The sequence below is a fragment of the Glossina fuscipes genome, unplaced genomic scaffold (assembly GCF_014805625.2).
Source record: "Glossina fuscipes isolate IAEA_lab_2018 unplaced genomic scaffold, Yale_Gfus_2 27, whole genome shotgun sequence".
In the NCBI taxonomy this organism is placed as follows: Eukaryota; Metazoa; Arthropoda; class Insecta; order Diptera; family Glossinidae; genus Glossina; species Glossina fuscipes.
The window spans coordinates 11,120,136-11,146,149 of NW_023998422.1; the positions used below are offsets into that span (position 1 = coordinate 11,120,136).

Here is a 26,014-nt window from a genome sequence, read left to right on the forward strand (position 1 = left end):
TCTCTCTCTCTCTCTCTCTCTCTCTCTCTCTCTCTCTCTCTCTCTCTGTCTCTCTCTCTCTCTTTTCACACTAACATTATAAGCGTTTTAATGCAATTAAGTTATCATTGAAAGCAATACTTACAATATTTATCAATAAAAGATGAAGACATCAAAATAACAACGAATAAAATACCCATCTACGACTTTCATTCCTCTACGGACATGAAATGGAAAACAAAAATCTAAAAGTCCGACAGAGATTTTCTCAAACATTTAATATAACGTTGTGCTGAGGGATAATCATTTAATACCCTACACCATCCTACATATATTCATGTAGCAGATTTTTGAAATGTGGCCGATCCGAACAATTTTCGATAGAGCTTGTCGTTGGACGAAAACCCCTCAATGTAACGAGTTTACCCAAAATATTTCAAAAATTGCGAATTGTAAGTTGAAGACCAAAAAACAAGATGGACAGATAAGCTCAAGTAATTTTGTAATAATCGGTGTAATAAATGTGGTGATCTATCTCAAATCCCTCCGGCTGTTGCATAGCCGCCTAATCTTTATATACGCCAGCACCACAAGTGGTGTAGGGTATGGCAATTGTATACCATATATAATAATTTTTCTCCATAGTTAGTGAATTGTGCGATATTAACACCAGAGTTACCTACGTTTTACATATACCTTCTATATGTAGTTATAGGTCATGTTGACCCATTACTTTTGTGAAATTGCTAGAGTATAAATAAAGATAGAAAGCTGGAATGCGACACAAACATACCTTGATCGATTAACAGTCCAGGGCTAAAAAAATCTCATATACGCTCACAGTAGATTAGAAATTGAGAAAACTTTGAAAATCCATCGACAATTTTTTCATATTTTTGTCTACAACTTTTGATTCCGTAGATAGTACAGCCTTTGAATATCTATATGGCTTTCAGTGTACGAAATTAGCCACCAAGTGTTAGCGTTTACGTTGCAGTAATCATATTCGGAGCTTTTCAGTATCGTTTATATCTAAATGTATAGATAAGCTTTAAACTGTCTTACCAAGACGTAATTTTAGTTTGTTTCAGACACACATTCATCAAAGTGGGCCTTTGGCATAGCGTAATACTGTCTTTAATAGTCACGCTACAGTACGAGTTACTTCGTTCAAACTTCCGCCACTAAGAGCTTGGAATAAGGCAATTTCCGAGCCAAAAAGGCACTCGTAGATCGTTGCGTTTTCCGCTTATTTCGAACGTAGGTAATGTTGAGTGATGACGGATCGCGATAAAATATTAAAAGCAACAAATCCTAACCACCACTTACTTAGAGGAACTATTCACACATCAGTCATTAAGTTCGATTTCTGAGTGATTTATCTGATATATAAGAGTATATTTTTTCACTAATGGTATCAACTGCGCCACGAGAGCTTAGTTTCTTTTAGGTTAAAAATACTGCAATGACTTCAAAACTGTGCTCCGCCGTAAGATCGACCGATCTATACCACAAGTAATGTCTCTGAGGGTTTACGATGGGTACACTACCGCGAAGGTTTAACACCACGGTACCCGATGGCATACGGAATGTGAAACACTCGGACTACCCGAGGTTAATAATCCTCGCAACATACGGTGCCGAAGTCGGCGCACACATTGCCAACGAGAAATATTAACTCTTTGAGTACCAGACGAGCTACCTTATGGTCGCGTCACCCCTCTGGTGAGAGCGAGGCACTGACCACAACTGATATAGACTTAGACCACTTTCGAAGGAATGTTCCATAATATCATGTGGGAAACAGAGATTTTTTCGCTTTCTCCTGCAATAAAATATCGTCGATAAGCTAGTGGTTTGTTTAGATAAAGTTAAATAGAACTTTTGTGTCATTTAGTCACATACGATCAACGCTTTATTTTAGAACGACTTACCCAACGTGTTACATATGTTATTATATTTACTTGTAGTGTATTTACTATGTTAAATGTAACTTGTGCGTATGGTCTATCTATATATTCTCTCTCAACCCAAATGATAGGAGCAAAAGAAATTCGTTTTGAACTTTCTTTTTCTTACGAAGTTTATGATTCAATTCTTTTTCTCTTCTCTGGGCATTGTCAATAGCAATAGAATTAAATGGATTCGTATACAGTTTGCAAAATGTTTCATTTCCGACAATTACGTTTGTGACTATAGATTAACAACACGCATACAATGTTTTTTCATTTTTATACTTTTAATTATAGTTTATGGTTTTCATATTGAGGTCACTGTGCATATCGACACTGCGTCTATTGTCAAGGGTACATTTTTTTCATGGGGTAAAGTCACGGTAATGATTCCAAATATTTTTCAAATGAAACGTAAGTTAAATGGGTACAAAAAATATATCCAATTGCAGACAAATCTGGCACATCTATTACCATCAAATGTATATATATATATATACATATACATGTATAAAAAATCAATCCGTAAGTTCGTACGATAGCATATATATGTTTACTTCCATACGAAACTTATCAGAATTTAATGACATTTCGGTGACTAGTAGTTACAGTTGTTTCAGTGACGCTACGTTTATTACACCTTGCACCACTTATTGTGCAAGTGTTTATTAAGTTTATGTGGACGTTTGCAACACTCAGAATAACTTAAGATAGACTCAACTTTTACTATACGGATCGACTCAGAATCACTTGTGAATTGATCTAAACTTGTCAGGCCGCCTGTCCATCTGCCCGCCTCGTTTTTTTTTTTTTTTTGTGTTCAACCGACAGGCTGCACAAGCAGGCTGGCATGTTTTAACCCGAGGACGAACACTAGTATGAAACTCGCCGAATGAATAAGGTATGACGTCACGAGTGTCATAGCCCACTATAATGTTTTTACTTGTGTAAGTAAAACAATGGAATATTCTCTTATATATCGTAACTCAATCGCGTTTTTTCTTAAGTCCTTAGCGAACATTTCGCCATAGTCTTTAACGATATTTAATATATTCTTAAAAAGAAATTTCATCATTTGCCATAACTAACACAAGCCCTTCACAACCAGGATCGTTGAATTCAATCGTAGTTTAAAACAATGGCTTAAATTATGCTCTCTTTCGATAACTTTTGAAGAAACAAATCAAAATTTAGCTCAAATTAATTTTTGCCTGCCGCACACTTAATCAGTTTGTGTATGAATGTCTGTATTATCTCTTAAAGCACATGTTGATATTAAACGCTAAGCGATAAGATTTCTAATAAATATTTGCTTTAAAATAAATAGAAAATTCTGCCTCCATATTCAACTTTTACGTACGAACACTTTTGTGCAAACGGAACCTTATCTGGGTTTGTATACAAAACTTGCTTTATACTAAGCAAAAGAAAAAAGAAAAAAATCTTAATTAATCTAAAAAACAAAAAAGAAAACGAAAACAAGCAATAAAAAATGGTATCATATACACATACCCAATTAAAAAGGGTGTGTCTCAGAGATAATTATAAAACTATTTAAATATTAATATTAACATAAATGACACCCCAGGGGGGCCTAAAGTTCTCATAATTAAGCTAAATCGTATTGAAGGATTTTTGCACCTGTGTTTGTATTATGCGGCTTTACTTTTTATATATTTTATGATAATTTCGAGTAATTATATGGATTTATCAATGTTTTCTCGGACACAGACACACGTAAGTTCAGTTGAGTACAAGCAGCTTAACACTCCATAAATAAAGGTAAATAGATAAACACAAAACGTGTCCAAAATATCAAAACAAAAAAGAACATCGAAAAGAAAAATATTTTGTTGCCGAAAATTATTTTTATGGTGTTTTTATGTTGACAGTTGTTAAGCATTAAAATAATAAATCGAAAATATTTAATTAATTCATTCGATCCATTACTATACGCGGTAATAATAAAAAAATAGTAATAATAATGAAAAAGACTATAGCAGGACATGGTCAACCATTAAACACCCTACAGAACTTTGCATGGGACAGTTATTCACATAGCGATAAGGAGTGGCCGAAAATGTGGTCCGCTCCGAACCATTTTGAATAGCTTTCGTCCTTTGTTCAAAATTATTTATTAAATTACGACCTGGAGATTGAACACAGGAAAATAAGACGGACAGACGGACACATGGACGGGTGGACGGGTGGACGGGTTTCAGAGAGTAACTCTAAATCGATCAGTATGATAAAATATGAATCCTACTCTATCCAGGTGTTCCATACAACCGGAAAAACCTAACATACCCTTCTACCGCAAGTGTGGTAAGATATAATAATGAAATCTAATATATTCCATTAAAAAAGTACTCGGAATAATTGGAAATTCTTTTTGCGCCAAGTGCGGCGAAACGCATTCTAATGTAAGAACAAGTCAAAACATTAAAAGTAGTCGGCGAGCACCCTACATCAGTGTTGTCATTAAAAAAGGACACTATATATATATATATTTTTTAATTTGAAGATGTTTGAACAAAAAGTCCTACGTGTTCCATGCTTATTATAATGAATTCATATACCACATGATTATTTCGGAAAAAAAAAATTTCACTGTAAAAGTTTATTTCCTACAAAGATATTTATATGGGAGTTGGTTAATATCCAATGAAATGACCGGTTTAATCCCTATTCCGTTGGACTAGTCCGTGGGAACAACATGTCAACGTATAAAACTTCGCTAAAATATATCAAAATTTTGGGTTTTTCTATTTGAATACCAAATGCATAGAAAAATATCCAACAAGGAGGCATACAGACTTCGCCCTCGCTAACTGGAGAAGTTGTATACAGATAAGCTGTCTTTACTCTTCAACTGTCGCGATAATACCCTCCGACGGTGTCGAGCAATGCAAAACTGGCTTAATTTCGCATTAAAAAAGAAAATATCGATCTGTCCAAACCTTTGATGGTTCGTCTGTCCATCTTTCAGCCTGTCCGTGCGTCCACGTGCATCCTACGATATGCAGTAAACATCAATATGGGATCCTTTCAATGTATTGGGAAATATGGAACCAGAATTTTTTTGTGACGAGGTTAACCGTTTATTGTATGAAAATTACAAAAACACATTTTATTTTTCGCCACTTGTTTTGCGATTTGCCATTCCCCGACTTTAAAAGACTTGCCCTTTTGCCGCGAACCATTTAGCGAGTTTACTCCGTATCTTCTTCGACCTTCATACAGCCCAAGGCGCATGCGATATCTAGAACGCCTTGATATAAGTACAACTTTCGTTACATCAATAGATTGAATAGCATTGCTCGTCCACTAATTCGGTGGAGTTACGTCAAGGTAGTTTTGTGTTCAACCTACCGAGGATGCTTAACAAGTGTATTACCCGTCGATACGAAAAAGTAATAAATGGATAAACTCGAGCCTGGAAAATACACCATATGGACTAGCTCTTCACAGTTGAGTATTTGCAACGTATCGTTGTAATCGTTCTTGTGCTGCTTTTCTTGATATTCTCCTACTTTTTTGACGAACGAACCATTCCAATCGACTTATTGTTATTACTAAGCGTTGGGATTAAACGTTTCACGAGAGTTTAATTGGTTGCAGCCTTGTGGTCCGATCCAACATACAGTATCGTCTTCTTGCCAAAGCGATTCGGTCTTGTCGATGGTAATAAAATAAATCCACTTTTCGCCCCAAGTAACGTCAACATTTACAAAGATTACTTCCTTTTCTAACTTTCGAGAAATAAATAATACTGTCTTTCGACATGTTAAGGCTGCTACAAACTCTACCGTTGTATGAATCTTGTCTGTTTGTGAGCTAAAAATTTTTGTCAGATGTCAGCCAGAAAAAATGGCGCTAATGGCGTGTTTCGACAGCTGAAAGTGTCTGTAGGTAATTACCACTTTCAGATTTACATACGTGACGTCCGCGCAATAACGTGACGTCTGGTCGGCCTGCTATGATTTGCATTAAGTGAAATATTTAATTTGAGCTTCTCGCTAAGCGTTTCAAAGCGAAATTAACTTTTACCACCTGAGAGCCAACATTAATAAGGAAAAATAAAATCAACTCAGAATGTTATACTAATCAAAAAATACACTGTCTACGAGCTTTCAGCTTTCAGATGCTTATTTTTGCAAGCCAACGCATAATTGCAAAATTAGTATAACTTCTCTGGTGTCGAAAGCGTGTCTTCTCCTATATGCCATATTTGACGAATAAAGTATTAAATAATAAGCAAAAGCGAAGAGTGAAAGTACAACAAGAGTGAAATACAACAATGAAAAATGTAATCGAACGTACACAGGTGAGGCAAGGGAGAAAATGAAAAAAAAAAACGTTATATTTTTATCTGTTAAAGTCAGGAACTTTTTGTTAAAAAGACCTGCAGGTTGCAATCAAGGTTAAAGTTTTTCTTTTTTTATTTTTATTTTTGCTAATAATGAAAAGTGAAAATTATTGTTTATTAAAACTAAATGCACGGGCATGACCATCATTAGTAAAGTTTTAATACCTTGGCTCTGAGATTTTTGAGGAGAAGCACTTTTAAAACTCAGTAAATTTAAGATAATGATAGTTAAGGATTGGACTGAACTATGCCACCAATCATTTAAGCGGAAGATATGATATCGAAATGTTTAGCAAGAAAAATGTATATAAATAATAATATAAAATATAAAAATATAATATAAAAAGAAACAAGAGGAAAAGTTTTTCTTTGTGTAATGTTTTCGATAAAATGTTTTTGCAAATTTTTAACTAAAATTGATTTAATAGGATTCCAATAAAACATTAACCATAATTATAGCCACAAAATAATTACAGACTTTAATTATAGATAAATTAAATTTATAATCCATGACCGCCTTTTGTATTCAAATTTTTTAAAAATTATTTAAAATTACCACTCAATGGTTACGAAGTATTTACATAAAGGGTGTTTCAAAGTGAGGTGCAGTTTGGGATTTGTTTTTTTTTTTTTTGGTTTACTAAAATGTTTGGGATAAAAGAATGTTCTCTCTACATCCTTTCGTCCTTTCTTACGAATCCTACATTAATCCTAGCAAACAGGTCGCCTCGCCGCTCTGCCCTTTTCTACAGAAAGGCCATAAGAGGGATATACATGGGACAGAGTGTTCATAGATTTGTGGCAGTATAAGAAAGACAAAGATGTGTGTTACAATGACATAATGGTATAAGACGTAGGGATTTCAAAGTTAATTTTATTCCGAAAAAGATATGAAATCACGTCGTTCTTTAAATAAAATTCATTTTTCTACAAATATTTTTTAAATCAATTCAAAAGAAATTATTAGTGTTATAATCAAAAATTACAATTTCGGACTTAAAGGGATAAGATGTTCCTATTTCTATCATATCATATGTAAAATATTCCAAAATCATTAATGTTTTAATATTAGATTTTCAGGTAACATATCATACTCCGAAGGCATATTTTCAAAATTTTTAAAGTCGTAACATGTAAATCATATTTTCGGACAAAAAAATAAGTGAAATATGTAAATTATATTTTGGGACAAGAAAGAAATGGAAATGTAAAGTATATTTTCGGACTAAATAAGAGTTTGATGTATTGCACCATGTGTACTACAATTGCGGACAATAAAGATATCAGAATGTAAACCATATTTTCGGACTAAGAGGGATGAGATTTTACTACTTCAACCATATCATATATATAATATTTCAAATTTATTGAGGTTGTAACATATCAAAATCATATATTTTCAGACAGGGACGAAATGAAAATGTAAATCTTATTTTCGAATAAAAAATGTGAAATGATTTTGCTTTATACGAACCTCTGATTTAAAAAAAAAAAAAAAACGATCAGTGTAATTAATTAACGTCGCATATATTAATCATATTTGCGAACAAAAGTAGAGAAACTCAATACCTACGGTATATTCTCAGACAAGAGGAAATAAACACTTAAATTTTAGGTATGACAAACAGCATGTGACAAATCGTCACTCCGCTCGACTTAACATTCAAGAACAACAGAAAATTGTGAACAACATTTCCAAAAGCATATTGGCATCATTATTGACAAATGTCGGCAAATTTTCGTGGAATTTCTTAATTTTTTTTGTTTTCGAACAATATTTGCTTAAATTCAAAGACAAGTTTCATTTTAGTTCGCAACAAATCGTGGATCTTCTTATAATAACTGCATCGTTTCATTCGTATTATGATATAATGACCCATCTTATCAAAATCATAAATCTATTACTATTCCTATCAAAACATTGTAAATTTTTATATGCGTTCATCGTCCGTTCATATTGGATCACCCAATCTGCTTATGCTTACAAATGTACTTTCCATTTTAATTAAAATTTTAAAAGGAAGAGGGAGAGAGGGAGAAAAAAAATGAGAAACCAAAGCTCTAGTGCATTTCTATTGTTATCGTTGACGCACTCCACATTCCTACACATATTTCAGATTAAAATTTAAAAAAAAAAAAAAAAAAAATTAATAGAAAAAAATTACAGCAAAACAATAAATCACTTTCTCTGTGTATATTATATAGCAGCCAGCTATATAATTTAAATTTTAAATAAAGAAAAAAAGAAACAAGAAAAATTATATAAAACACTAAAAGAGGTAACGGTTATTGCTTTAGCGAAAACACTTAAAAAACTAATATATGCTGATCTAGATTTTTTACGAATTTTTTTTTTGTTTTTATTTTTATCTTTTTGCAAAACACTATCTATCTTTACCTACGATATATAACGACATACGCGATAGTCCACTCTAGAGATTTTATAATCTTTTTTGCCATTCGGTGCTGGTGACGGAGGAAAGGAAAATATATCTTAAGTAAATTTCCTTAAAAAAGTTGATTTATTGTTTAAATTTAGGTTACTGAACGAACACACACACTTTTTGTTTATTATATCAAAAAAAAAAAAAAAAAAAAACAAATTTGCAAAAGGTATTTGTTTGGGATTGTTTTCTTTTATAATTAATGCCAGTGGGACACACATACTATTAATCGTGTTTCCATTGGCATTATTTACATTTGTTTGTCTAAAAAATATTGCTTCTCAGCAATAACGCAACTTTATCTCGTCCAAAAAATATCGAGTTTAGGAATAAAAAAATTTAATTGTTGAGAAAAGATTGAGCTTGTTGATAAGGGAAAGCTTTAATTAAACTCAAATCGTAGATCGTACTTAAGTATCAGATTAAAATCATGGTTTTGTAACTAATCGAAAGCTCAATATTTTTTTTTAAACTATATATATGTAGCATAGATTTGCATATTTCAAAGAAACCTTTTACTTTCTATTCGAATGCCTTAAAGGCAAGTCCACATGCATTTTTTTTTTTAATATAGATTAATAATAAAAGACTTAAGTAACATACTTTATAATAAAATCAAGTTTTGCATAAACTGATTAATAAACTGTGTGTTTAGGCAAACGTTATACAACAAAGTTATGGCCGAAAGCTGTTTTTTAAGGCAACCATTCAGGCGAAGAAGGAAGTATTTGCATAATATCTTGCGTTCTAATCATAATAACCTCCTCTAGAATGAGTAGATAAGAAAATTGAAGCCATTAGAGAGGATGATGATTGATCTTTCTTGCGATCTTTGTCTTACTAGACTATAAACCATGGACTCTAATTCGAGTGCACTACAATCAGCGAAATACCGCTTACTGCATTTTGAAACCAGCCATAAAGATTTGCGAGTTATAATCCCCTTAAGGCGAGATGAGACGAATATGAACATTTACAATCCATTTACGATTAACGAGATGGGACGGATATCAGCGAATTCCTCCTATAAACATCCTACAGTTTAGATGGTGATAGATTTCTCAGCAGCCGATCAATCATGTTTGCATTAATCTTGAAAGCAGCTTTTTACAGATCACGAACAATATACGATTTTCAATTGATAATGAATGAAATGCAAAATCCATAAGAAGTAAAATTTTTAATTTATTAAGTGACGGCGCTATCTTAAAAAGAGACTTATACCCGCTTTTTTTCTTCTGCGGCTAGTTGCAGCAGCAACTCAAAACTACCCTCCTAGTTTACTATGCTTAATAACCTAGAAAAAAAACCTTTAAAGTCTCTCTGACTCTAAATGATCATTTTTTGAACAGGCACACCGAAAACTTGGTGAGGATCCGTGGAAAACATCTCTGTCAAAAACATTGACATATTACTGATCCTTAATGATGAGCATAAAACACACTTATGGGGGTTTTTCCTCCAAATTCACTATAATCAATCTGTACATCGTACATTGACTTCAAACAAAGTTTAATATCAAATACTACACAGAAATCATTTAAGGACAATTGTACACAGAAATCATTTAAGGACAATTGTATGGAAGGAGTTTCCGAAAATGGTGTCGTTTTAGGAAAAATTTTCCAATTTCGTAAAGAAGATTGATTTAGAGTCACTTCCTGAATCAACCTAAGTTTGTCTGTCCGTACATCCGACTAGTTTTCTAGTGTTTAAAATACGCACCCGAGTTTTCAAAATATTTTGACGAAATCGTATGAGTCTTAGGGAATAAGTTCGAAAGGTGAATGTATTTTTCACAAGATTTTCATAACATTGTCGAGGAAAAGAGTTGCTGCTAAACCGATTCTCAAAGATTTAAAGTTTTCGTTCATTGTACAATAGTTTCGCCAAAGAAGTTTATTCCAATTCAATGACGATTGCAAACTGGAAAACAAAGTTAGCATACCGCCAACTTCGAGCTATTAAGTATACAAAAAAAAAAAAACGAAAAACAAAAAACCCATCAACCAACAGTTACAATGCAATATTCAAAAACATTTTACATAATACTGCAAAAACCGGTCTGATCGTAACTTTAATGAAATGTTAGAACGCGATCACTTAAAAAAATGCAAAAAAAAAAAAAATAGAAAAGAAAAACATCATACTTTAGTACAAATGAAAACAAATCAAGCAGAAAAATTTAATAAAACTAAAATATTTAAAATATTATAATTACAGATAATGAAAATTAAAATTAACTTTATACTAAGCGCGAAAGCCAAGCAAAAGGAAATAATGAAATTAGAATCAAGTAAAACTAATCAACTAAACTTGACTTTGCCGAAGAAGGTAATCGTCGCTTCTTAATCCAACTAAAAGGAAGTCCCAGCAAAAAAAGAAACTGTTGAAGAGAAACTTTTAATTATTTCAGTAACTATAAGAATATTATTAACGTCCTTCGCTTCAGGAGGACATGCTATTTATTATCAGTATGAGACATGTACTCTGTATTTGCATGCAGTAGATCCTTGTATAGCACGTAGGTTACTTATCGTTACTTATTGTAAAAAACACTTGGACTATAAATATATAATTTTTATGATTGCTGGTAAATAAATATTTTCGTTCACAAAAAATGTATAAATATTTGTTAAAAGGCTTTTTCTACCTTCTTTTTTAAGAATCTATTCATTATAGCAATTATTGGAACTAAAACCCAATGAAACCGTAACATTTCTCCCATTTTTCTATCACATTATATGGCTCTCTTTTAGTGTAGTGTTATACAAATCCGTGTCACGCGAATTCGCATTCAGTGGGAAGTTAATGTTAGTCTAAGTGCAGACGATTCCATACCCTATCTGGAACTGTAATGCAAAAGATGGGATGAGCAGCCCACAAACACGCTTAAAATAAAACAAAACAAATTTACTTGTGGCACATAGCATACAATAACAAAAAGATCCTGTCAGTTCGGGAACCAATATTTCGATATATATCCGAAATAGGGCCTTGAACAATGGCAGTAATGAATTCACTTGAAATCCCGACTTCTCTAGCAACGCAACACGCTTGCTAGGCGCTTTTTTTCACGATAAAGCAAATTACAAATGTACATTAAGCTCCAAGCCAAGTGCGTCTACCAACTTACGTCAAGTTCTAGTTTTGGAATAATCAAAGTGCTAAATACTTGTCGAAAACCTGCCTCTTTATATATCCGGCCACACGATAAGTTCGAAAACAGATGTCATCTTCTCAGGGTGGATAAAATACGATGCGCGTGTACATACACACATTCGATTTCTGAGTTTTTTTTTTTTGGTTATGTTGGTACACGTGGTATACACGAACATTAGCCGTTACGGATACATGAATTGAAATCCAAGTACATTTTTCAAGGAAGATCATCTTTTTATTTATCTCTTTACCCTTTATGTGTATGACCGGCCCTTCGGAAAAACTCTGCACCTGTAGGCACGATGGTGACGAAGAGGCGTTGTAGCATTTGTGCACAGATGGGACCGCTGAGACGGCCGGTTAGCCTTGTTAAAGGACCTACTTAATGGACAAATCTTTTATATCTGTAGGGCACCTGCTATGCGTAAAGCCTACATAGGGCACATGTGCAGTGCAAGTATAGACTTGACAGCGAGCAGGGCCACATTGAACCGAACTTAGTGCAACCCGCTTACGTGCACCATCTAAAAGTACAATGCAAAAAACTGCATGATGAGCCCACAAACAAGCCTAGAATAAGCAACAAACTCTCACTTAGAACGCAAAGCTAAAAAAAAAAATTAAGGAAAGCAAAAATAAACTGAGTAGGCTTAAATAGAATGAACTGACACGCCCACAATCAGTTCAAATAAATTGATTTTAAGGAGTAAGTATTACACATACGCTCCGTAGCAAATATTTGCTTACTTAGCTCTATTATCTACGAATTTACTTTCACACGCGGTGCTTGTAGTGTCGAGGTTAAGTCTTTCTGTATCATTGCATCATGCATACCTACCAAATATTATATTAGCAATTGTCGTTAAATAAATCAATTATGCGTAGGCCGCTTCTTATGGAGTCTTATCTTAACTATTCTTAAACGTTAATACAAAAGCGTTTTATGATTATGATAAACGTAAGTGTATCTGACGATGGCAAAGAATTTTTTTTTTTAATTAAGCGTTTAAAAATAATTATAAATTATAATTAATGTGAATAGCAAGGCCCAGCCCAGTTTTTATAAAGCTTTTTTTCCTTCCTTTTTTCCAACAATTATAATAATTAAAAATTTCGTTAGCCTTACTACTATGAATAAATATTATCCGTTTTTTTTTTTATTTTTTTTTTTTATTGTTTATCTCTTTGCTCAGGCTGGTCTTTAAATGAACTTACCTAAAAAAGCAAAGTAAAAAAAAAAAATATAAAAAACGCAAATTCAATATTCAAGGTAACAATATGTCGATTGTTTATTGTTGTTTTTGGTGGTGCTGTTGTTCTTTTTTTTTTCGACATTTAATTTTCTGCTCTAAATCGTTAAATTTGCGCAATAAATAGCCTCAACAATAGCATTTAATTGTTTTAAGTTTAATAAACGAATCTTTAGCACCTCTAAACTGCAAGGCATTATGATAGAATTCTCTTGCTGTTGTTGTTATTGCTGCTTTATTTTTAAATAAAATAATAATAATAACGTGTTTATATATTGATTTCTCTCTCTATCTCTCTCTCTCTCTCTCTCTCTGTTTTTACTTCCACAGATCAAACACCTGCCAGTTCATTTTGGCAATCACATCTGGCCTCACCTTCCACTTCCGCACCCTTTGATGCACCCTTCTTTTCAGCTACACATGGCATTGTGCAAACCCATCCGTCATTAAGTGGCAGTATACCACGACCCGTGCCATTGACCAGCAACAGTTTAGGCAGTGGCAGTAGTAGTCCTAATAAAGCAGCTCTAACGGCCGGCAGTGGTTATTTGAATTCGCGTGGCAGTCTACCATCGTCTGCCCGTTATCCTTCATTAGCAGCCAGTAATACGGTAGTCAGTCCTAATCCGAGATCACCGTTTAGACATTTAGATTTCTCTACCAGCGCCACAGCCGAATTAAGACGTAATCCAGCGCTATCGGCTCCAGATGAATGCGCACGTGCCTGTCGTGAAGGTGAACCGCCAAGAATATGCTATTATCATTTCACTTTGGAATATTACACAGTTTTGGGAGCGTAAGTATTTTATTTATTTAAGAAGAAGAAGAAATAATGTTTTATCTTTCTTGCCAAGTTTTATCAAGTGAGAGTTTGGTTCCATTACAATAAATTAACATCAGTTAGTTATTTGAATTGAATACAGAAATTCGGTATATGACCTTTATTCTTCTTAGCCGTCACAACCCTTTTTTATTTTTCTTTTTCATCTATTCATACAGTCAAGTCTTCAAAGAAACCGGATTATAAGCAACCGCGTTCTCGGTCACTTGACTGTATACATTCTATTGCAATAACCATATAGGGTTAGCTTCGTTGATCGTAAATCTTTTTGAAATTTTCGAACAAATATCAATCATCGGATGGGTGGAGCGCACAATTGGAGCGTCTAAACCTAAAAACCGTTATATAAGACGTTAAGTAAATCTCTATATAGTACATAATGAAGAAAAACCTTTTTAAGCCAGAAGAGAGAAAAGTTTACGTACTTTCCGCAAAAAACAATACATTCAATTTATTTGACCCGTAATAACCGACGCCTAGCTACCATGGGCCTGTGCTCACTGTGAAGGCAGTCTTAAACACTTAGCTATGGGATTGGTTTACGCTAAGAGATTTCAGCAGAGCAAAGTTTTCAAACGGACTAGATCGGCTCTGCTATTACAATATGTGTAGTTGCCACTGCCAAAACCCTACAGTAAATAAAATTGTCACTTTCCAACACTACCAGTTACGCCACATTGATTGTACGTTGTTATATTCGTTTGCTTACTCACTTTATCGCAAGTTGAGATACAGACATGACGTAGTGCTCTCCATAAAGAAACATTTAATAATTAGAACGTAATATAAAAGAATTTTAATATACTCGCATTTATCCGTAAGCTTTTACCAAAACTCTTCGTAGCTTTACTCATTGCACTCGTGTCCGTTGCCAGAGATATTCGTGAATTACTTGAAAATATTCGCAAATCTATTCATGGCTTATGCGTGCATTTATTCATAATATTGAATATAAAACTATTTCTTTTTTCAATATTCTTATTAACTACATTCGTAATTACTGCACAATATTTTTTATTCGCATAATTGCAGTAAATTACAAAGTTCAAAATCCAAACTACGTTCAAACTCTCTCTATTGTTCGCCTTCTATTGGCAATGCCCAAAAATAACCATCAAAAATCCCCTAATGAGTAAGCACTCCCCGCGTCTGCGCGCCTGTCGCCTTAACGGCAAGGGCTCACAGCCAGAGAATTTTAATATGGCAGGATATCAAGTCTAAAAAAGGTCATGAACTATCCACATCCATATCTGTGATAGGCAAGAAATAAGAAACAGCATTTGACAATACACAGCAGATGCTCGATGCAGCAGAAACTCGATGCAAAGAAAATCTCGGAAAAAGGCCACAATCCGTTAAAAAAAACGATTTCGATATATACCAGTAACGGTAACAAATGATCTAAAAGAGGTATTGAACATAAATTTAATGCAAATCTACAAAAACAAATAAAAACACTATATTGGTGCTAGGCGCACCATTAAATGCCCTACACCGCTTCTGGGAATTTGAGGGGTAAATATAGCGAATCCCCGCAGCCCTAAAAATGTAAAGCTAGGAAATCCAAATTTGGCACAAAAATTTCCTGATAGATTAAGAATATCTGATTGAAAAATAGGTGCGAGCTGTTCGCATGCTCGCCCACAATGCAGAACAAACTATCACAACCTCGGAAAACGACGAAATTTTTTTCATATTTCGCCCGTAACTTTCGATTCCGTACATAGTTTTGAAAAACTGGTAGCCAAACGCTCACTGGAACCGCCTGCATGTTCGGTGCAAGAATGTTTTCCACACGTCCACAATCAGCGATAAAATAAAATCCGCCTGAGTAGCCGAGTAGATAAGTACCGCGATTATCAAGTCATCGTTAACGAGTTCAGATCTCAAGTGCGATAAAATTTTCTCTGTTCGCAGCTGTAGCGAGTGCTCACTCAGTAAAGACAAAACACTTACCGATTGGGCACTAACTAGGCTGTGGCCACCACCTCCCTATTTCTTCCTCTTGACACTCTTCTATTTGACGCTCACCGTATGACACGGATTGGGATAGGAAACGTCCTCTGAGCGATTGTCAGATTAGAAAAGAAAAAATAAAAATCCATTGCGCCTTAGTATAACAAGTGGGATAATTAATGCCGATTTTTACGGTTGTGACATTTAAGGATGCCGACTTCCTTATACTGAATTTTTAACATCAAAAATCCAAATCAAATCGACTGGTGTCGGTAAACGCAATGTTGTTTATTATAACGACTTTTCAAAATAAGTGTTTTTATATAGGGAGCGATCGAAAAAATGGTCTGATTCGAACTATTTTCAGTTGCGTTCGTTCTTGGTCCAAAACATGCCGGTATGCCAAGTTTTATCAAAATAAGTCAAAATATGCGACCTGTAGATTGAAGAGAAGAAAACAAGACGGACAGACAAACTTAGATCATTTTCTGAATCGATTACTCTAATAATAGGTGGGTCTACCTTGAGTTCTTCCGGGTGCTGCGTATATCCCCACTAAATTAATATATCCTTGTATCACAAGTGTATCACAAGTGGTGTAGGGTATAACAATACCTATTAGAAACGTTCCTAATTAGACAATTACGACGCTTGTATTTTGGCAACATAACTTTCGCGTTTTGCAAAAGAGAGAGGGAGAGAGGGATCATATATAGCAAAGTATTAAGTGTGTTTAAACAATTTCATCCCATAATACTCAGCGTGTTTGTAATCATAGACTATGTGAAAATGGCTTGCAAACGTTTACGGTAGAAAAGCATTAAATTGAATATAAATTCAGCGAACAAAAAAAAATTGTATGTTATACTTTCACACTTTTGTTAACCAATTACCTGATTGATAGGCAACATGCCTGACAGGTGGATAGTCTCGTTTAACAACCCCCTGCTGATTGATTCGTGCCCAAGTTAAGTTAAGCTAAGCTATTAATTTAGAGAAGAAAAAAAAAAAACATTTCACTAAACATTGATCATGATTTTGACATTTCAAAAGTTGTTAAGAAAATAACTTTAATTACTTCCAATAATTACAAAGCATTCTCTCTGCGCTCTTCCGCTGGCTTGGCTAGAGAGAGAGAGAGAGAGAGAGAGAGATATTCGAAAAGCAAATAATGTTTAGAAAAAATAATTAACTGTTAAAAGTAAAATAATTATTAATATTTTATTATAGTTTTCTTATATACTTTTTTCCTTATGTCGTTTCTCCATACGATTCGTTCATTCAATAAGCAAAACAAACAATGATAACAGCAACAACAACGACAACAAACAGCCAAGCACAAAAAGAAGAAAAGTCAATGAAACGTAAAATCTTTATTACACCATTTCTATAAAAGATATAGTCAGACAGATATATATATATATATATACGTATATTTATCTGTAAGTGTGCATGTAAAAATTAATGAACGTATTTATAAACTTTTACGTACGTATATGTAAGCGATCACGAAACAAACGAAAACAAAACACAAACACTATCCCATTTACATTAAACGAGTTGTGATGGCAAATTGTAACGACGCCTCGAGAAACAGTATCAACGACGATGCACAATTATTGCTTTTTAGCCTCTACCTTCCTATTAAGCAGGAAAGGCCAACGTTTGTGCATCCGTGCGTCTCTTACTCAAACAATCACTGCCAAGTTAGCTTCATATTCCAATTTTTAGAAGCAACGCAATACAAAATTCCTCGAAAGAATACAAGACATGTCCCGAAACTATCGGCAGCAGATGTTCCTGTGGACTTGAGTGTAAAAAGAGATTTTTAAAAAGAATATGATCAGCAAATTTGAGAAAAAGTTGAAAAACTGTGAGAGGCAAAACCTTTCTCTATCTCTCTCTCTCTCTCGCTTTTTTATGATTAAGGACTAGTCACAACTGCAGAACACGATTGTGACGCCTTCAAGCTTAAACTTCTAAACTTTGCCTTTTATGAATATCCGGAAATATGGAAACAAAATATCAAATCTTTCTTTTACTTTAGTGTTTTATCTCCCTGCTTCTATACCAGGCTTTTATAGGGCAAAGCTATGCTGAAATACAGACATTCTACCATAGTTATGTACAAAAGGCTTATGCTTACATGAAATGTTATGCTTAATAATGATCTTTACGTTTGCATAGGTAGAAAGGATATTAGTACGCTTACATCGCGTCTGAGGTTTATACAGCTTGTTACGATTGCACATCGTGTCATACAATTTTAATGCAAAGCTTTTTGACTTTTTTGTTTAACTTCATTAAAGCGACTAAACTAACCATCTAGTGTGTTGCTAAAAAAATGCGGAGGAGATAGCTTTGGTCGCTAGTTCTCATCGTACTTTAATCTAATGCGTCTAATGCAGATATGCCTTGCAAAGCTGCTTAGTGACTTTACGGAAGCAAACAACAATCGCAAATTTTGAAGAAAAGACACATGCAGCCGCTCTAACTGTTATTATACGTCGTTAGATGACAATGAAGCCTCCTATCACGTTTTATACGAATGCTTAGCCATCTAGAGAATTGTAAATTAGGTTCTTGGCGAATATTTTATAGCGCCAGATATGGTAAATTTTCCCAGCCGAAGAGCTTGGGCGATTACAATAGATCTTCCAGATCACGGTACAGTCTGCCCAAACCATAATACAATACAGTAACCAGCAATGACAGACGAATTATAATTCAGCTAAGGCGATAGTGTAGAAAAGAATATGGAATAAGTCTGCTACGGTTACGGTGCCAAGCGTTCAAAGGCTTTATAGGCCGATGGATAAGACTCTGCCTTATCGAATCTTGTCTGGCAATAGGTAATAACGCTACAGTGACAGTTATAGAAGAGAAAAAATGTTGCGGATGTTGAGATTCGATTAAATGGAAAATGAATAGAGTCTAGGCCTTCGGTTTCCATCGAGTCGAGTAAGCTTCCTTTTATATTGCGGAAGTATTGAACAGACTATTCGTAGATTTTTGTTCCAGTTCTGCCGCGAATTCGCCCGGCACTAATGTGCCATCGATATCCAACTCAAATATTTTTACCTTTTTACCTGTCTAAACTTTGCGTAATCGACTAAAGCTCGGTTCAAGAATGTAGCTAATTAGAAAGCATCCGTTTATTAAGATCGATCTGTTTTATAATTGAGGAAACCTAAAAGGTTTTTACTTTTCGAAATTAGATCCCCGAGCCACTACTAAATATATCTACGCCCGGGTATGATCGATCAGAATAGCTATATACGGCCCATACCACGTTGCATTGTTGGCTATTTCTGCTTTCAAAGGCCTTCACTAAATAAATTGTGAATTGAGTTTACTAGTGTTAGTGTGTTTATTTGTATTCTTATTAGGTAGGTATTATGGAAATGAGTTTTGAATAAATGCCATAATCATAATCGTAATCATTACAGCAGTGTTTTTAATATTAAATGATTTGACAGCATTTGTTAATGCTTTTGTTTTTGTTTTTTCTCATTGTTGTTACTATGTTTGCTGATTTTGTTGTTATTGGTAATGGTATTGATGTGTTATTGTTATCTATCCATTCGATTTGTGTGTGCTTTTCTACAAAACAGGTGTATTCCGTTATGATCTGCCATATAAAACGTATAACAATTAATATAAAGCCAACAAACTGTATGAATAAATTTTAACATTAACTGAGCTATGGAATAGATGTTGAAAATACAAATTAGTTTAAATTAAATATTAAATTTTCAACATTTATTTTACGGTACCAAAGTCATACGAAAGGAAAAAGATAAATTTCTTTGTTTTTTTTTTTTTTTTTTTTTTTTTTTTTTTTTTGCAGATGATGACTTTCCGTATAATTTTCTATTTTTTTTTCTGTTTGTTTTTTATATTTATACATTGGCCAGATGCCAAGTCAATGACTTGCTTTGACTAACAAGTCTTATTAAGAGTTAATAGGAATTCACTCAGAAATTGAAAGAAAGCAATGTGGTTTACGACATAACCGAAATCATCCTCATCCTCATTATGTCATAATGAATATTTATGATTTCTGTCATCTTTTCGCTTACATTGCTTTTTATCAAAATGGCAAAACAAAATGTTGTCTCTTTCGTAATTTTTAATATCGTTTATAAGTTTTATTATACGTTCAGCATTTTCGTAGTTCATACAAGGTTTCTTTTTGTTTTTTTTTTTTTTTCTGAATAAATTGAAAAATATAAATTTCCGCAATTTATTGTGCAACATACGCCGCTTATGAAAGTTAACAAAAATGAAAGTTTTTTATCATAAAAATTAAGCACATTTGCTTTCTTAGGTGTCATTTATCTTCTAATTAATGTAATTAATTTTATCACTGTGTAATTTTTAACACCAATCGACAGTTTTGTCGTTGTGTATCCATAGATATATACACTTTTCACAGAGTATGATATATCGTATAGGTTAATTTTGTATAAAAAAAAAAAAAATCCAAAAATGAAAAGAGACAAAGTAAAGACGCTACAGTGAGTCAGGGTCCACTATTAAAAAGCCTACATCACCCTACAGTCATTCATATAGCGACTTTGCAAAATAGGACTTCATATGGAAAGTGATCGATAAAGTGGTCCGATTCGAAACATTTTCAATAGCTTTTGGCCTTGGCACAGTGCGACAAATTTCATAAAAATATCTCAAAAATTATGGCTTGTATGTTAACCACAAGAAAACATGGCGGATAAACGAGCTTACATCGATTCAAAGATTAATTACAAGTCGATCGATATACTAAAACGTGATTCTATCTAAAGTTCTTCTTGGTGTTGCGTACATTCACACAAACTTGTGGTGTAGTATATAAAAATGCTAGGTTGTTCCTCTCAAAATCTCATCATTCATTGCTACTGGACTTCAGCATTCTGTTGCTTAGTCCTCAATACTCTGGTTAATATTAAATTTAGGTCATACTCAAAATTTTTTAAAGCTTTAGAAAAATGCTAAAAAAAGCAGGTAACTGCTCAAAACTCGAGCGTTTTGGGATAAACGTCAATTATTGCAAGCCTATACATAACTTTAAGCGGCTGAGTAACTTTACTTGCTATAGTGACTCCCTAGCCAATAAGGGCAGTAACATTCACACATGCCTTGTTATCTCTTTCTCTTTCCGCACATCATTCTGGCCTCTACCGTGGCACAAGTATAAAGAACATCCCTTAGTTTTTTGATCATATTAAGAAAAAAAAAACTTGATCTAGTCGTTGAAATGCTTAAACCTAAATGCTTCTGCCCGTTGTGTGTTGGATATTGATTGCTTCAGATTTTTCCGTCTTGAGTGCGTAACCTTGGATTGATTGGAAACCGGCTTACCTGGAAAGAAGTCAAATTAATCTATTCACAAATTCCATATAACTAATAATCATCAAAAGTTTCCAATGCATTACGCGCTTCGTTAAGCATTTAAAGCTTCAAGGCCGAACTACGTTCGCAAGACGTTCTCGCTACCTCTATATTATATATTATATGGTAATATTAACCGATTGAGTAGACCCTATCCTAAACAAGTCGTTTCTACATATTGATTAGGTTTCTAATTAAAAGATCCAGTGCAAAGACCGAGAGGTGAATATGGTGCGGGAGTCGATCTTGGGGTGATACGTTTCATGCTTCAAATATCAGTCAGATAATTATAAATAGTTTTAATACGTGCATCTACGTACATCAGCTTATTATCTGGCATAAATTGTAAATCATGACATTTGATCTTGTTGACTTTAAGTCCTCGTAAATGTTTGCACAAAGTTTCATACATAGTCTGAACCCATATTATAGTGCTTTGCTTATTTTAGGCAAGGCTGTGTGGGATCACGCCCACATCTAGTTTTATTTATTACAACAACAATTAAGATCTTAGTTGACTGTTGAAAGCATTTGAACCACAGACAACGGACAGACGGAAGAACGGAAACGTGAGCACACGGAACTAGTTAAGTGCGACCCAATACCCTCTTCCAAGGCACTGACATGCGATATCTTAATCACTGATACTTTACGCTTTTTCATTTCTCCGGCATTCGCACTTTTTCAGGTTATAAATGATCGAACATATAGCTAATTATAAATCGGAAAACAATATAAAAAGGAAAAGAATATATAAAACAAGAATATATGGCGCAAGAATATCTATGTAAGACCCTACATGTTGCAGCCTTCAACGTTAATATGTCCTCCCTTTATACGCAGCTTATTTTAAAGAAACTGTTGATTACATTTCCAAAGAAAATTTTTAACATTTCTATGGCTTTGACTAGTCTGAGTTCATGTAGATCTTTCTTCTATTGATTGAGTTCACTGAGTTAAGCATTCAAGATTCACTTCAAAGCGATCAATTTCATCTCACTGGTTTAAGTGATAATGGAAAAACTTTTTTTAATGACTTATTTTTAGAGATTTGGAAAAAACGCTTAGTTTCCTTATAACGATATTTTTGTTGGTGTTGTTGTTGTTGTTATGTTCATATAAAACAACACCTTATTATGACGCTACATACTAATCATTTTTGTTATCGGTTTTGCGTAAACATTTTAGCGCCTGTCAAGTGTGTACACCCAATGCTACCAACACAGTATGGAGTCATTGTCAATGCGTGTTAGCTGATGGTGTTGAACGTGGTATACTGACAGCTAATCGCATGATACCCGGCCCCAGTATACAAGTTTGCGAAAATGATAAAGTTGTCATCGATGTGGAAAATCATATGGAAGGCATGGAAGTAACCATACACTGGCACGGCATATGGCAACGCGGTTCCCAATACTATGACGGTGTACCGTTCGTAACACAATGTCCTATACAGCAAGGCAACACGTTCCGGTAATAAATGAAAAAATATGATAATAATTTATATGTGTTTGCATTTTTATATCTTACAAAAAATATCTCGTAGCTATCAATGGACAGGTAATGCGGGTACACATTTCTGGCATGCTCATACAGGCCTGCAGAAGTTGGATGGTCTTTACGGTAGCATAGTCGTACGTCAACCACCTTCACGTGATCCAAATTCGCATTTATATGACTTCGATTTGACGACACACATTATGCTAATCAGCGATTGGTTGCATGAAGATGCTGCTGAACGTTATCCTGGCCGTTTGGCTGTTAACACTGGACAAGATCCCGAATCGTTATTAATAAATGGAAAAGGTCAAGTCCGTGATCCGAATACTGGTTTCATGACAAACACACCTTTGGAAATTTTCACAATAACACCGGGACGCCGCTACCGTTTCCGTATGATTAATGCTTTCGCTTCGGTTTGTCCAGCTCAGGTGACAATCGAGGGCCACAATTTAATGGTTATAGCCACAGATGGTGAACCTGTGCATCCGGTTGAAGTGAACACGATCATATCTTTCTCAGGTGAGTGTTGTACCATGCATGTGTGTATGTGTGTGTGACTAAGTTTATATGTTTAAAAGTTCTTTTGCTTTTGTTTTTATTTATTTATTTTTTTTTTGTTTTTCAATTCAATTGAATTTGTCTGGTGTTGTTGTTATTGCCACGCGCAAGCTAATCCGCAAACGTTACCGCCTTTACCTATGTGTATAAGCACAAACACAACATCTATGTATACATATGTATATTTATACGAAGTTATGCATATATATATATATATATGTGTCTATAAAAATATTTACATAATTTCATTATGCTTGTGAACGGAGAGGGTGTAAAGAAAGAGAAATCAAATCATTCGCATAAACAATTAAAATAAAGCATAAATAACAATCGCAACAAAATCGCGAAAAAGAAACAATGTAAGCAACACACATAAGCACATAATTCATAATCAAATGAATGTGTCGTTGTTTACCTGTTTATATGACACACTCACACCTTTTTTAGAAAAATAAAATTAAAAACAAATTTCAACACACCGCTGTTACCGCACAATAATAATGCACAAAAAGAAATACATATATATATATATATATATGTAAAAAATGCTTTAATTAATTATTTATGTAATAAATTTCAATTAAATAGAGAAAAATGCCAATAAAACCGTTATAATTAAAAGTAGTCGGGCAATGAGAACCCTACACAGGCACAGCAACCTTTTCATTATTATCATTAAACATAAAACAATGCAAACGCATTGGAAAATATTTAGATTAAGTCAAAGCGATGAACTGAGCCGCTTAAAATCTTATGAACAAGCCTGAGAGTATTTTTTTTTTTTTTTTTTGCATATTTTTGCTTTACTTTTATTATTTTCCCAAAATGTGTGCACTGCGAAGACTTGCACACATCTTGAGGTTGAAAAAAACTTCATCAACTCAGGTTTTATATGCAAAATTTACTTACGTTCGGATGCATGAACCTTACGTTAAGCTTAGTGCAGCTTACCGAATACTGTTGTGCATCGGATTCTGTGAATTTTACAATTTCGTTATTTGTAAACACAACCTAAGCCATGGTTTTTTTTTTTTGATAACATGAAAAATGTATCGATATTCAAACTTTATGATATCTTGCAAGATCACGTATCGGTGCAGCAAGGTGCTCTGCAATTAAGGCTACTCAAGATTTACTAAGAATTCCTAGTGATTAGCAAAACCTTCAACAACCTATAACTGAATGCCGAAAGAACACAATTTCGATCTAAATAAAAAATTGAGAAGCTGCTTAGTAAAAATAAGCAAATGCGCGCGGTTTACATAGTCCTCAGCTGACATTCGAAAATACTGTAGCGGAAAATACTCCCACTGGTGATCTGGATAGACTATGATCAAGAGACATTTTCCTTTACCTAAAAAAAACTTGCGACCTAAGCATAGTAAAGATGGAAGACTTTCCCATCGGAAATTTTCGGTATCTGATGCCCGCATTTAACACGCCTCCTCTTGGGCGTTCTTTATTGATCTAACATATCCTGTCTTCTTTTTATTCCCCTGCTATAAAGTTATAGCTTTCAAACTCTTTTCAATTATCACTTGAGGTACGTGAAGCCTACTTGTTGTATAATAACTTCGTATGATTCCATTTTATTTGTGTATATAAAATATTGTAAACAATAATAATACGAGGACTTAACATGTACGGTTTTTGTTTCCTTTGACTGTTATATTAATGATTATTCTAACCCATGCCGTGCCTAAGGGAAATTATAAGCTTATCAACTATGCTTTTGCTATAAAATCCTAATAAAACCGTTTGTCGATACAGTGCAACGTCATAGGTAGATAGCTGTGAATAACTTTTCTTAAGGTTGAAGGATGAAGAAAGCCACGATGTGTACTGAATGACGACTGAACCAAGAAGAAAAGAGGAAATATTCTTGCCATTGCCAATTTTTTCTGATAATGCTTCCGTTTTCCTGGTCATCCTTTGTACATAGAACAAAATGAAAGAGAAATTATGGGAAGTAAAACACCTAAAAATGACTTAATAAGACAAATTATATACTGGTACATGAAGGAAATAACTTAACCTAGAACGAGAACTTGAGATTTCGATCTTCGCAATATGGCATAAGTTACTTTTTACAGCAACCATTCACACTGCCACAATTCGCAGACCGTTAGAAGATGCGCGGTTTTAATCTTTCCGTATTCAAGAAGTTGAACTCTTAAATGCATATTGTTGCCAATTGTCTACATTTCGGTTCCACTTAATTTTCAAATTAATTGATTTTAAAAAATGAAACGTTAACAGTATGTAAACAATAATGTAACAATATGTAAAACAACAAAAGACCTAAGGCGAGGTAATTACCAATTTGAAGCTTTCAGTTTACTTGTTATTAGTTAAAGAAAGTGTCAACCGGAAAGTATCGCACTAAGGCATTCATTCCTTTCGTGCTGTTACTAAGCACAAGTTCACTAAGTTAAATCAACAAAGAAAGCGCTCTTTGTGCGATTTTATTGTAGCTATTAATGTAAAACTAATTCGAGGGAGGTGAAGCTCATCTTAGACCTTGCCTACTTTTGTCGCCATGTCAACATCGAATCCTGCAGGCCTGCAGTAATTACTGCTGAGTGCAATGTTTCAAGCGCGATCCTAAT

The 26,014-nt window shown here is 34.0% G+C and overlaps 1 protein-coding gene across 1 annotated transcript in view; it reads left to right on the top strand.

Annotated features, from left to right (window-relative positions):
- Window positions 1-26,014, top strand: part of LOC119635924 (oxidoreductase OpS5) — a 134,901-nt gene that overhangs the window by 94,628 nt on the left and 14,259 nt on the right. The window contains exons 2-4 of the mRNA XM_038030963.1: window positions 13,487-13,952; window positions 22,533-22,817; window positions 22,891-23,366. Of these exons, the coding sequence (XP_037886891.1) occupies window positions 13,487-13,952; window positions 22,533-22,817; window positions 22,891-23,366 (1,227 nt within the window). The remainder of the gene's footprint in view (window positions 1-13,486; window positions 13,953-22,532; window positions 22,818-22,890; window positions 23,367-26,014) is intronic.